Below are 14,451 nucleotides of genomic sequence, written 5' to 3'. Positions count from 1 at the left end.
GAGGAGGAACTGCCCAGCCAGGCAGCAACACTACCTTGTTCGGCAGCACAAGGGGAATAGTGGCAGTGCAGTGGGAACCCCTGTAGGCATGGGCACTGCTGCTGCTCAGCAGAATTAAGGCATCAGGGAACTGGGCTTGCCCCCTTGCAGCAGAGTGCCTTCCCTCCAACTATAGCTGGTGGCCACTTCTGTGGGATTTCATTCCCTGTCTGCCTGTCCAGAGTAGCCAACCCCCACCAGGGGTGGAGGAGGGGTGGCACATGTCTGTGTGTTGAATGCAAGGCATTTCTTAGGGACACCCAACAAGGCCTTCCCTCTCTGCCCTAGCCCTTATCTACGGGGTACATTGTCCAAAATGCATCCCAAGTGACTCCTCTCCCAGTTTTATGCCCTGTGATGGCAGCATGGCTGTTTTGCATCCGGTTTTGTATTAGCACGTTCAGTCTATCGGAAACTGCCCTCAGGTTTACCAGTGACATTCCTGTGCACTAAATAACTTGGTTTTTTCTAAAGACATGCAAGAGCCTGCTAAAAGATGCTATTGCTTCCTGTCCTAGATCAGCACTTCTTACAAAACATGAAACATGGACGTCTATGGTAGTTAATAACCTAAAAGCTTCATTTACTTTCTTACATCATCCAAAGAGTGCAGCTCATTTTGCTTTCACTGTAAGCTTGCAATTAAAATAAACCCCAATTATTCCACATATACTCCTGCTCAGCACTGATGTATCAGGTGAATTCAGTATCTATGGCTGAAAACCAAAACTGATGTGACACGGACAGGGAATACTTTGTCGAGCCATGGGACAGACTGCAAAGCAAGCTGGACAACCATAACCCATGGTACGTGGGAACTTGACAGAGGCAGCCACAGGGTGACCATCATTGTGGCCTTACCCCAAAAGGAACAGCAGATGTTTAGGAAGGCCGCTTTGAGTTGAAGACTTAAGTCAGTGAAGTTGAAGACACTCAAGACAACAATCAACTTGCCTGAACAATCCAGAAGTTCTCACTTATTATTTAGCTCCCCTCCCCCCACCAAACCCTTCCCCACAAGACCAGAAATTCAAAAACCAGAATTTCATTTCAAATTAATTTCAGAAATGCCCAAAGATGGTAATTTTTCCCCATGCTTTTGCTGATAACATCAAGCAGCAGTTCAGTTCTTTTAGAAAGGTGGAGAACAGATTCATCTGACATATTTTTGGTTGAGACCAGGATTGTAAACGTTGTATTGACTTGCTCAGAATTCTATGAAAATAACTGAATATTCAGTCTGTATTATCCAGAAATCTCTCCCAACATGTGGTTTAATTTTCAAATGAAGTGGTACTACCCCATCAATTTAACATCCACTTAAATAGATTTCATGTTTAATGTGGCAAGCTTTCCAAAAACTTGCTAATTTATTGCTTTCTCTACAATTTAAATGGATGTAAATAACTAAACTTGGACACAGTATTCTCAACATTTTTTAATGAAGTGCTCAAGAACAGGTTAAGCACTGTAATAAAATACCCTTTTTTTAAGCCAGCACTGAGTGGCCTCTTCTTTCCTCTGCAAATACAGGCACTAATTACATATAAACACAGCAATGGTGTAAAAATGGACATTTATTACAACTAAACCAATGTGACAGACAGAGGTCAAACAGTTTGTCACAATCACAACGAAGCTTAATCCAGCCAAGCACATACAAGTGACAGTGTAAACTTTAAAAACGTGTTTAATACATATAAAATTGCTTCTGGTTTGACTTAAATCCATTTTACCACTTTAATCTCACACACAGGGTCCTTTTGCTACCCCTCTACCCTCACCTATCCCTGCCCGCTGTGCACTGGGGAAATGCCCTGGGACAAAAATGGTCTCTGGTCATCTGGCATCTGTGTGCAAATCCCGCAGTGGGCATCCCTGGACAAGTTCCAATGGCTTGAGTTCACAGGTACGGCCCTGGCACTGCCACAGGAGTGGCACACAGAGCCTGGCCCTGGCTGGCCGTTCTGCTGGCACAAGTACTGATGCTGCATCTGGATCAGGGGTCTTAGAAGTGGCAACACCGCACTCTTCCTTTGGCTGGGTGCTACTGAATTGGCTCTCCAGCTGGCCACAGAAGTGCCAGTGACCACTGCCAGTGCTAAACTTGGTGAAAACATGGCACTAACTCAGGTGAACAAGCCAAAACTCCTAGAGGGAGGGATCTGGGACGGGAGGGCAGGGACGGCAACCCCTCCATGGGGACAGGCAACAGAACTTGGCTACTCCCAGGCCTAGACTCCCACTGTCTCCTCAACACCACATATGGATCATATTTCCACAAGTGAAACAGGCTTAGTTTGTAATTACTGAAAGTCTGCTCAGAAGTGTCAAAATATATTGGATATCAATTTACATGATTTGTAGTGAATATACTATGCAAATCTAATGTTTAAGAGCTCTCACTGCAAATTAGCTGGTTCAACTGTACATCACGCAGGAGTTTTGTAGGGAATGTGGCACATATCTAACGTGTTGATCAAGAAAAGCAGTTAAATGACTTTGACACTTGATGTGTCCTAAAGGTACCTATACACCCAATAAAGCATAACTATAAAACACCAATGCATACAAATTAATTGGTAGACTTTGAAAGAAAATAATAAAAGGTTCCTTCTGTAAATCTTCTTCTTTCTCATCTCTGAAAGTATTCAATTTTCATTATGCCTCTCTCTATTCAGTTAGAAAGCTGACATCCTTTCCTGTGTTCATAGTCTAAGCAAGCTAATATCAGACCTAAAAACAGTCTCCTTATTCAGTCTGGGTTGGTTTTCCTTTTCCCCTACATGCATTCCCTTTTGAGTATAGTAACTTGCACAGTTTTGCTGAAGGTAGCTACACTAAAATACACCTTCACGTCTAGTGAGTTGATCAGTTTTCTTTAAAAAGCAGTTATCACCTTAACAGTTTTTACCAGTTTGATATGCAGATCCTGGCAGGATTCTTTGGTATAATGACAAATTCAGTAGTAAACAGGTATTTCCAATCCTTATGCTACAACTGAAATAAGCAGAATAATCACAAGTGGTGACTAAAATGTAGATGAACAAATTCTTTGGTTGCATGAACAATTTCTACACTGTAATGTTTCATATTTGGAGTTGTCCATGTAGTTTCTTTTCATTTAGATAGACTATGCTTATGTCATAGTAATACATTTATTTCCTGAAGTCAAGTTTACTTATAAAAAACAGTAGACTTACCGAAGTCAAATGCAATTTTCCTATAAATGCAGTGAAGGGAAACACTGAGTCAATTTAAATCTAATTCCCTTTCACTTATAAATTCTGAACTTAGGTTTCTTGTTCCCTTTTCAAAAAAAAGTATTCTTCTTGTAGGCCTGAATGAAGCAGCTTAGCAAAACAGTAATACTGACAAACAGCATCTTACACCATTAGCTAAACATTACAATGAAGGCAGTGAACATTTACAGTATGAAACACTGAGATGGTATCAGCTGAAGAGAAGATTTATGTCAATCCAATTTCTTCAAGTACACTACGTGGGGTCTCTGCTTCCTACGGAGGGAAAATGTGAGATAGCAGTAAATGAACACTGTGTTTGTATTGAGCGGCACCGCACACGAGTTAGTATGGAAGATGCTGAATTGAAAAAGCAAGCTGAAAAGACACGAAAACATGGAAGTACTGCAGTTTGCAAACATGGTATTAGCTGCACTTTTCACAGAGCTGTTAAATAGATTGTCATGGTTCACAGGAATAGCTGGTAGATTTTATTGCCCTTAAGCGTAATAAAAATAAAACAATTCAGATGTACCAGCAGGGAACAAATCACAACCGAGTTAACAGAGATAGGAACTGGGGAGGGACTGGGGAAGGGTCTTGCAATGGAGTCAGTGAATTTTTCAAGGGTCTCAAAAATCTGTTAGGGAAGAACGAATAAATGGGTGAATCAAACTACTGATGCAACTAAGATACAGTATCCCTTCAGATCTTTATAAAAAGTCTTTTTTTTCTTTTTTTTTTTTTTTTTTTTTTTTTTTTTTTTACAGTGATCACATGCTTAATTCATCAAACCAGGTCAAGGTACCTTGGTATGCCTGGTGTCAAATTGATCCCTTTTCAGAGCAGGAGGAGTTTTTTAGAACAGGAATTTTATTATTCCACACCAGGCATAAAGTTTTAGGTTAATTCTAATCTTAGAAAGCTTTCCTTAGATTCAGAGGAAGTTGTTTAGTACCAAATTCCAAAGAATTACCATCAGTTTTGTATTCATTACTTCCATAGCATCTGAAAAGAAATAGTTTAAACTGGAAACATTAGGCTGACCTTTACCATAACTATTAACAATGCCCTACTAAATAAAAGGGGATACTGTGTCCATATCAAAACAAAAGCTTTAATATCAAGAGTATAAATAAACTTACTTTAGCATCCTAAAACAAGACATGTCATGCAGCAGAAAAAAAAAGGCAGATAACAGTTAAGGCAGTCAACTAATTATTTTTCAACTGCTTTGCAAATATTTATTAGAAAAATAATGTTGGTAAAATACAAAATTAAACACCTCAAACCTTGCAAATAACATCAGAACACTGTCTCTATCAACCTTGATTATGTGGCATAAAATTTTCAAGTTTACGATCGTCATTCAGCTCATGTATATGGTGATTCAGCAGTGAAGGAACAAGCTATGATACTTTAAGGCAACTTCATTTAGAAGTCAGAGCTTGGAACAGGCCACCTCTCAGCATTTTGAGATGACTTCTAAAATCCAGCAGCAAATAAGAAATTACAACAAAAAAGCAAGTTAAATCGGAAAACAAGATACTTGGTATATTAAAGATGTAGTGTTGGCTTGGCTTTTTTCCCCTCACTGATGCAATATTTAAATATTCTTAGAACTGCACTGACCTTGACAAAGCCAGACAGGATGGCAGGATTAAAGATTTACATGTGTATTTTACCAAATCCCCAAAAGGAGGCACTGACTGAAGAAATGGCTATGTAGCATTTTTAATATAACTTTTTGTATTATATTCCCAGATTACTTTGTTGCATTCATTTTAGAAGAGACACACCTCCCCTATCCACCAAGGTAAGGCATTTTACTCAAGAAATCCTACACTGTTAACTAACTATGGCACCAGAACTCAAGAGCATTCTAAAAGAATACAACTTCTCAAGCATTTAAGGCTCTTCAAAATATTTGAAATAAATTCCCTTTTCAATTTTAAGTTGATTAGACAGCAGTGGACACTTAAGAGTTACTCAGGAGCGAAACAGGATATTTACAAAGTTACCTGAAAACAAAGTTCTTTATAGCTATGAAGAAATACAGAGCAGTGCTGCCACTGTCTTTAGAGCAGTTTAGTATTCCTGTCTTCACTGCCAATTCAAAGTCTTAGATGATTTTCAGCAGGCATATACTTAAACACTAAATTTCTTCAAGTACATAAAGGTCGTTGGCTAACTATTAAAAGCAACCTATTTCAAGGACATTAGCTACTTGTCCACAGATACATCACTCATACAACTCAGACATATTTTAATTTTTTTACTACTAAAGCAGTAACCTTGAGGCAGATGTTCCTTCTTATGTGCTCATCAACAATATAATCTCAAGGAACACCTAAGGCTAAGTCTTTTGCTAGAGGAATAACTTCACCAATTACTACTTTTAAGAAACAAATAGAATGAATTTTATTATGTTTTATTCACATTATTTGTTTTAGTAAGTGTCAAACATTTTATGTAATTCTTATGTAAAACATTCTGCGGTGTTATATACTACCTGCAGCTCAGAATCACCCAAGGCAAACAACACAAATTTGAAATATCAGAACACAGATGAGGAAAAAAGTCATTCACATGAGACAGAAGTGCATGCAATACTTTATTTCAAACATGCCAGAAAAGCTAATTCATTACCTAGTCATTTAGAAGCAAGCAGCTGTATACAGATAACAAGAAAAACAGCATCTCATTACAGCTCAATGCACAGCATTTTAAGCCAACAGGCATGAAATAATGCAGGCTAAAGCAGCATTAACCAGACATCCAAACACATTGTTAATGGCTCACAGGAAAAAAAGGCAAACTTGGAAATGGAAAACCACTCCTATGATCTTATTTTCTAAGATTTCAGAATGCTGCAAATCCAATCCAAATCTTTTGTCTAATCCGCTAAATCTCCCACTTTTATGTCAGTTTAACATTTGGAAGGTAGTGCATTACCACATATAGTACATGGAAATAGTTTTTTTGTGGTTCATTTTATAATCACCTCCTTGATAATAATTCATGGAAACAGTTTTCAAAATCAGTATTGGTTTTAGGTTACAAACAGGATGCATTACATGCCCTCTCACTCTGCCCACTTTTCAACTGAATCCACTCACCCTCGTGGCAGTATTCCAATACACAAGGCAGCCTGCACTTAGAACTGGAAATGCCAATTTAAGAAGGCATATTGCAAGTATACTGTTAATGGACTTAGATCTTTCCAACCCTAACCATTAATGGTTGGACTCAATAAGCTTAGAGGTCTTTTCCAACCTTAATGATTCTATTATTCATTTGTAAAGCAATGATCCTGTTCTCGCTTTCAGTGGCAGCAACTGTTAAACTACTCACGAGAGTGTTCTGAACATCTAAATACAAATGTTTTCATTTCAGATTTACCCATCATTCTCTTTGACCTAATCAATTCTGCCTCCCTCCTTTTTCTAAGGTCAGTCACACTATTGTGCCAGTCTTCAGAAAGGGACAGTGGTATTTGCACCTTTAATTAAGATGCATGGTCTACACAGAATTTCACTCAACATCATTTAATACTTGTGTGTATACACATTTCACATGATACTACTCCTTCACTACTTTCTCTGTAAGTCTTTTAACTTCACCTACAGACTTTAAGTGTATGTTTAAATACTACAACAACCTATTTAAAAGATAAACATGGGTTGAGTAATGTTACACTATAGGTGTTGCAGTATATAGATGTTTAGCTCAGAAAATGCTACAGAACTTTTAAGCATAAGACTTCAAGCTTACACACAATAAAGAAGTTAAACCATATGCCAACAAGCACAAGTTTTGTTGAAATGAGACGTGAAGAGACAACACTGTAAAACAGGGGGAAGAGGAAAGTACAACAGCAGAGAATGGTTGTGGCATTCTATTAGATTCAAGATGACTGGATTCAGCAAGCTGATGATAATGTTCTGTCATGAGTAAGTCACAGGTCTATCTCCTCTGAAATTCTGCATGCATGATGAATGAAGCCATTTAGTACACTGGTACATTAAAGTATTCATGACGTGGCTACAAAAGAAATGTACATATTCTTATACATAATAGAAAGGTGGACAGATACGCAAGAAAACAAAAATATTATCTCACTATTGTATCTCTGACATTAAAAGGACATTGGATACAGAAATACAATATTGTATTTTTGACTACTCTAGATTTCCAGGGGGTGAGGGTAGTGGGGAGAATCATCATTTTACCCCCCCATACTTGCATGCTGTGTCCAACACCACACAAAACAACTTCACATCATAAATACTTGATTGCATAAGCTCAGAGTTTCTTCTTAGCCAAAAAATGTTTCAAGCAGAGATACTGTTCCGGAGATGGACCACCCTATCTATTACTTGTCTCTGCATCAAGCATTGACTGTTGGCTTCTGTCAGAGACAGGCACAGGGCTAAGTGGCACCTGACATCACCCACCACATCTGCTCCAATAAAACACACATTTAGAGGTACCAGGCCTCCAGAACACGGCTGTGAGCAGCACTGCACCAGGGTACTACAGCAGTGGCATTACTGGTGACAAAAATTACATTTTGTAGAAAGAGGGTCTGTTTAGAAAAAGGGAGGCATCTGATACACCTCTCAAAGTTTTCTTTGCTTTTGGATTATGCTGCTGAACTCAATACACTCTTGCATGATTGGCATGAATGTCAGTATTCAATTTGCTGAAAGATGAGCTAGAAAGAAAGCAACACTCAATTTTCTTATCAAAATCAGTGCCCTGAAGACAGATGACATTTTTAATGGAGTAACAGCAGTTTTGGAGCATCAGCCCCATATATGCCCATTAAACTTTTCCTGGGATGAAAGCACACAAAATCTACTCTCTGCATGTCAGTTTCCGTCTTTGATCCTGTACCAATTACAATCTTCAATCTATTTTAGTATCCCACTTCCCAGAATGACAGAAGTTTTAGAACAGAACTGAGAGAGTTCCCATGGACTTCTAAAACTGTCTCCTCGGCGCCATCTCAGTTTATTCACATGTCCAAGCTCGCGTGTTTTTAATTTCTATTCTCGAATTACAAAAAAAGCACAACAAAAATGTCCTAGAAGTTCTACAGTTTTTACACTGTTTTTCAATATCAGTAATCTGAAGATCATGTCACAGTAGTTTAAATTATTCTGACCAAGCTAACTACAAATCCAGTAGTTCACAAAATAATAGCACCTATACAACTCTTTAACAGTTGCAAGTAAGTTTTATGATGCATGCTATAACTTTAGAATTCAAAAGAATCTGGTATATAATAAAGAATTACAAATGTGAATTTTAACACTTAACACCTCTTGCATGGCTTAAGTAAAAAGCGTCAGTCTACATTAAAAACAAAATGCTGAGGCATATTCCTAACTGGAAAGGCATTGCATGATGAGAGTGTATGTTATTAGGGAGTAGGAGTCTTGACTAAAAAGAATAAAGTACTACCTTTAAAATTCCTGGAGCCTCCACAGACAAATATTCCCAGGGAGGTCCCTGCGGAAAACTCCTGCTTTACTTACACTGGTGGACTGTTCATGAAGACAACTGAAAAACAGGCATACTGGAATAATCTAAAATGCCAATTTTTATCTGGGAAATATTTGCATACACGTAATTCCCCTCTTCCTTGAAAAAAACTCATGTCTTCCAGTGTTCACCACTGGAAATGTGGAGCCAACATTTGGCGTTGGTGTCTTCACTGAAATGCCTGTCAAATCTTGCAACAGATTTCTCCCTGATTTTACATTAGATCTCTGGACAGACAGAAGGAAGAGCGAGAGCCGTTCATTTTCTGGCAGTCTTATGCGGCCAATTACAACCCACTGTTGTTATATTCAAGGATTATGTGTGTACACAATCTTTAGCACCCTCTTTTGCCTGGAAACACTGACCATGTCCCATTTTACATAACTGTACACATGAACAAATAAGGCCATGAAGTGTTCACGTTCATTTCATGTTTATCCACTTATTACCTTTTCAGTATTTTCCACACTTACACAGTCCTGGGGTATTCCTTACCCTGGCTTGTACTTTTAATGATTTACAACTTGAGGAATTCACTATCTTTGATGTTAAAATCACGGTACACAAAATAAGATGATTGACTCAAATTACTGCTGTGGGATTAGTGCCTCATCTTCAAAGAAACTTACTGTTTACTGATAAAGCAAGATAGATTGGTCAGGTAACAATAGGAAGAAAGTGGTTATTTCACTCCTGGTGGCTTTTTAGTTTGCAGAACTAAACCACTAGTGTGGTAAACACTACCACAACTAGACTAGCAATGAACTGACCTTGTAGAGGTGAAACTAAAGGATTCAATGGAAGACAACAGTAATGGAGATACAAAGTGATAACACAGCAATGTAAGGAAAACAGTGGAGTTCAGTGAGGCCTCTGTACCTCACCAAGGACATCCGGGACCGTCCCACACAGGGCCTGGCACTGTGGGCAGCCTTACAAACAACCAAAAGGAAAATGAAGTTTTGACAAATTGTTTGCCATCACAGAACTGCGGTGAACAAGGTTCAACTATGATTGACTTTTTTTTTTGTGTTCCCCACTACACTATCTCCAGAGCAGTTGGCCTGCTAGTCTAAATACCAGAAAATACAATATGGGGAAGGAACAGTTGTCAAATTCCACATCAATATCTACACTACCTTGCCTTCCTTTGGTGGGAATGTGCAGACCTCAAGGACATGCTCACAGGCTCAGATGTTGTCTAAGATAACAATCTAGATCTAATGAGTTTATAAATTAGTTGATCTAGAAGCTAGGAGGAGGCAGTGATATCCTTACAGCACAATATAATGGCAAACTAACATGAAATACCACCTCTGAAAAATCATCACTGAAAAATTTGGATGTAAACTGGTTATCTGACTTTAACACATAGGTCTTAGATCCTAGTATTGCCAGAAAAGTAACAGCTCTACAACACAAGCTGCACACTGTGGAATTGCAATATTTTAAAGTTACTAGAATTAATCTTTTTCAAAACGGCATCTGTGTTTACAACTCATTTTTAAAAGCTAATAATACTCTGAAATTGTCAGCCTGAGTCACTGGAGATATTTTAAATCAGAAAAATGGTACAGTTGATCTGAGTAAACAGAACTATTTAGGCAGTCCAACCCAAATGACATCTTCTCAGCCAACTCAGTCATGACCCAAACTAATTAAAAATCATAACCAAAATAAAATTAGAAGGGACTTCATTTAATCCAGTCCCCCAAATAGCATACCTGTAACTTTCCTGAGAGTTATTTCATCTATTAAAGGCATCCAGTAATGCCTTTTTATTGTGCTCCAGGCAATCTACTTAAATGCTACATTATCATCTCCACTGCAAAATTTGCCTAACATCTACCTTGAATTATTTTCTTGCTGCAATTTGAGGTATTTTATGCCTGTAGTGGACAAGAGAAGTGTGTTATTTCCTCAGGGAAGATAGAGAAATTATTTGTGTCTACACCAAACTGTCTCAAGTTCAGTGTGTTGTAGGGCTGCCGTGTTACTGATGACATCTCATGGCAGTGACATAGACTTCGTGAATTCTTGGCACGACTTTTTTTTCAGGGGAAGTTTGCTTAGGTTATTGTTTTAACTTCTTTCCCATCAAAACCAGCACAAAGCCTATGAAGGCAAGGCATGTTAAACTGCAGACAAAAATTACAGCTGCCACCTTTTGATAAAGAGTTGGCTTTTTTCCTCAGTCAGCATCTAACAAAAGCCTAGCTCAAACAACAGACAAGATGTGGGACCATGGAGTGTACAGAAGTTTGGGAAGAAGCAGGCTATGGGGAAATCAAGAGCGGAGGATGAGGGTTTCCATTTAGAAACATGAAGTTTTTGCAGTAGGAAGAGATTAACATTTAACAAGCACTTCCTAAGCAATGCTTCAGAAGCAATTACTTTTACACTCTACTTCTGAATCGTTATTAGGAAATATTTCTAATGAACGGCTGCTTTAGGACATTGCTGCTGTTCACTTGCCTTTTCAAGGATTTCAAAACAGGAGAGTAACTGTTTCCCAATCTTTGGTTAGCTAACTGTTCAGAAACTTCTATTAGATAGAAGGGTTTGGGTTGGAAGGGATCTTTGAGATCATTTAGTTCCAACACTTGTGCCATGGGCAGAGACACCTTCCAACAGGACAGGTTGCTCAGGGCCCATCCAGCCTGGCCTTGAAATTTCCCACTAAGGCATTTTTGTTGTGAAATTCTATTTGTACTTTCAAAGAAGAGCAAAGTGTTTTCTCACAGAACCTAGAAATGCTTATGAGGTCTTGAACATCTTCAAAGACAAGTATTAACTATGATGCTCTTACAAAAAAAAAGAACAAAAAACCAAAAAAACCACAAGCAAATAAAAAGAACACTGCTTCATCAATGCTAACTCCTAGTCAAGATCTTGTCTGCAGCTTCGTATACAGAGAAAACAAACAATCTTCAAGATGGATGCAAATCGGTCAACACAATTCTCAACTGGAGTATGAAACAGCAAGTTGTCCTGCAAATGTTATTTAGCAAAACGTCCTAGCACATGCAGACTTCGGCTCTAAAACATCACCTCAACAAGGCCAGAGCAGAGGGGTATGACAGAAGGTCAGCAGCAGCCTGCCTGCCTCTCTCCCAAAAGCAGAAGTAGAAAGATCAGCTGAAGCTTTGTGTGCTATAACCGGATAATAGTAGCTGCTTCCTGCCTCTTAGCTGCTACTCTGATCTGCCGGCTCAGAGGTGATAATCGCTCTGGGAGGCTCTGCTTCTCATGTACCAATCAGTTGCTATGCAGCGAGCCAGGAACAATCGACAGCCCAGCCTTTAGCAGTAAGGATGGTTCTAAGAATCCATCAGAGGCTCCATCACCAAAACACAAATGCTTTAAGCACGTATTACAGCTGAGTACTTTGTATTGTGAAGCTAGAGCCAAAATTATTAAAAATCACTGAGTTCTCGAGCAGATAAGCCAACAGCATCTGTATGTTTGGCAAACTGCCAAACTATGCACATAAGGATTCATTAATGTTTTCTTCCAGCACTGCAGATACAGGTTTGCATTGCTTATTCTCCTTTGCTAAAGGAAGCATTTCCTAAACTGCAGGGCTGTTATCTTTGAAAGGATGACCAGAATATGCTGCTGCAACAAGCCATGTCACATCCAATATTATTCAGCTTCCATGGCAATGGCATTTAAGCATCCCCCTTCCTTCCTGGTCCTGCAGCACTTTGCGTTCTTACAACTGTTTGGACAAATGTTTGCAGGCACAAGTTATAAACATGGAAAAAAAAAGCTGCTGACTTTATGTTTTTAGAAATGAGAAATTTAAATTGGATCAGTTTAAATGGATCTGAAATCCAGTTCTAGAATGATCATAAAAATAGTTTTTCTGGCACACAGGAAAGAGGTAGAAAAAGGACAGCTGAAAACTCCAAAAGTCAATACTGCTGCTGAAAAGCTCCTTGCTACACTCCTATGACTCAGGCCAACAGCAGGGGTGCAGCATATGACAAGCAAATTAGAACCTACCTATGCATGCTGACTTGGGGGTTCACAGCAGACAGTCAGCCAGGACAAGGTGTGTGGAACACTGGCTTTTTAAAACACTTAGATACTGTGATTTTTTAAAAATAGCATGTAATTTAAGCTGCACTATCAGCTTTAGCAAAAGTCCTGGCTTGCCAAAAGCAGCTGCTTTTTACTTCCCTTTTCAATGCCACTTTCTTCCTCCTGGCACTTCCCTCATGCTCCCCTGCATGAGCTCAAGTTTTAGCTAACAATCTAGGAGCCCCAGAACCACAGGGCAAGTGGATCAACACAACACAAAGGTGGCAGTGGGAATGGATTCAGCTTTCTCTACAGGAGTCACTGTCACCATGCATTTGGGTGATGAGCAAACTGTGTCCTGACTCAAGATCATGACTTTACCACTGTAAAATGCTCTCAGTAAAAAGCAGAATTTCTACACAGTACAATTTGAATGTACAATATAAAGATTTCACCTGGTTTTCCACTATTACACAAGTCTTACCATAAATTTCACCACATTCTCTACGGAACTGACTACTTCTGAATACGTGGCTTATTACAATTGCCACATGGAACATGTAGTACTCAACACCCTAGTTTACAAGAAACTCTCTCTAAAACAGCCATCCAAAAAAACAAATTCTACTCATTCTGGGCTTGGTTATGCCTCGTAGAGTAACAAGGATTAAAGTAATTTGAAGTTGTATAACCTATTAGTTAAATACCAAGTTAATCCAAGCACCAAAGCTATGAGTCAAACTCCTCCCCTTGCCCAAAGGCAACCTCCTTTACCTCAGGAGATCTTTCTTTAACACAGATGATCTTCACTCCTATATACAAGCTGCAGCTCCTTACTGCAGGCAAACTATTCCCCATCTCTTACTATGTGCAACCATCTATTTGTCCCTCTCCACTCAGCCCAGCAGATGCCATCTCCCTTTCTCCATATTCTGAGGAACCACAATAACCTTGTAAATTAAGGTCTGAACACAGCAACTAGAATACTTCACTCCTTCCAGGGAACAGTACAGACCAAGAAGTAGCATTCCATGGGCATCAGATAACGTCACTGTTTAACGGGGACAAAGCACATTTCTTCAACTGAAACTATGCCCATACACAGAATTCACCCAGGGACATACTGTAGACAAGTAAATTGGAGTTACACAGAATTCTCTAAGCCTGAGCTTGTATGTGCCAGAAGTGGTCTTTGTAGCCATCTGAGACCCAAACAAACAAACAAACAAAAGATTAGGACTCCTAAGTAACAGCTCTGTTTGTAGCATAGGTCCCAAACAATATAGGTAGCTTTTTAAAGTTCTAATTGCAAGGAAAGTTTTACAGGCACAGTTTAAACTCTAACCTCACCATGAGAATCACACTCTTTGTACATGAACTTGTTATCATGAAGAGCATAGAAAAAGCAATAAAATTGGGGAAAAAATGTAGGAAGTATCAAGCTTGAGCACGTAGGTTTTTCTCACAGCTGTTTCAGAGTATGTCCAAGCTCATACAGGAAATTGTTTTCAACAAATGTTGTTGGCTGCCCTAATTCTTCAGGTCTAATATCTAAGCAGGTTATTGGCTGGGCCCCTCTTCCCCACCCACACCA

General features: G+C 39.0%; 1 protein-coding gene across 8 annotated transcripts in view; it reads right to left on the bottom strand.

The window, feature by feature from the left end:
- Positions 1–1,598: 1,598 nt before the first annotated feature.
- AP1S2 (adaptor related protein complex 1 sigma 2 subunit) overlaps positions 1,599–14,451 on the bottom strand; it is a 31,846-nt gene continuing 18,993 nt past the window's right edge. For 2 of the 8 annotated variants that reach the window (XM_017728473.1, XM_008629263.2), the window contains one exon: positions 1,599–3,557. Coding sequence is in view for 4 of the 8 variants with exons in the window: in XM_008629263.2 (XP_008627485.1) it covers positions 3,510–3,557 (48 nt within the window). In the remaining 4 variants the exon portion in view is untranslated. Of the gene's footprint in view, positions 3,558–4,426; positions 4,436–5,876; positions 7,326–14,451 lie in introns of those variants that run through there. The other 6 variants (XM_017728477.1, XR_001860066.1, XM_017728475.1 and 3 more) reach the window with 6 other exon arrangements.

Source organism: Corvus brachyrhynchos, unplaced genomic scaffold (assembly GCF_000691975.1).
Source record: "Corvus brachyrhynchos isolate BGI_N302 unplaced genomic scaffold, ASM69197v1 scaffold11, whole genome shotgun sequence".
Lineage (NCBI taxonomy): Eukaryota > Metazoa > Chordata > Aves > Passeriformes > Corvidae > Corvus > Corvus brachyrhynchos.
The sequence above is the reverse complement of the archived record's forward strand: the minus strand, read 5'-3'. Positions and strand labels throughout refer to the sequence as shown.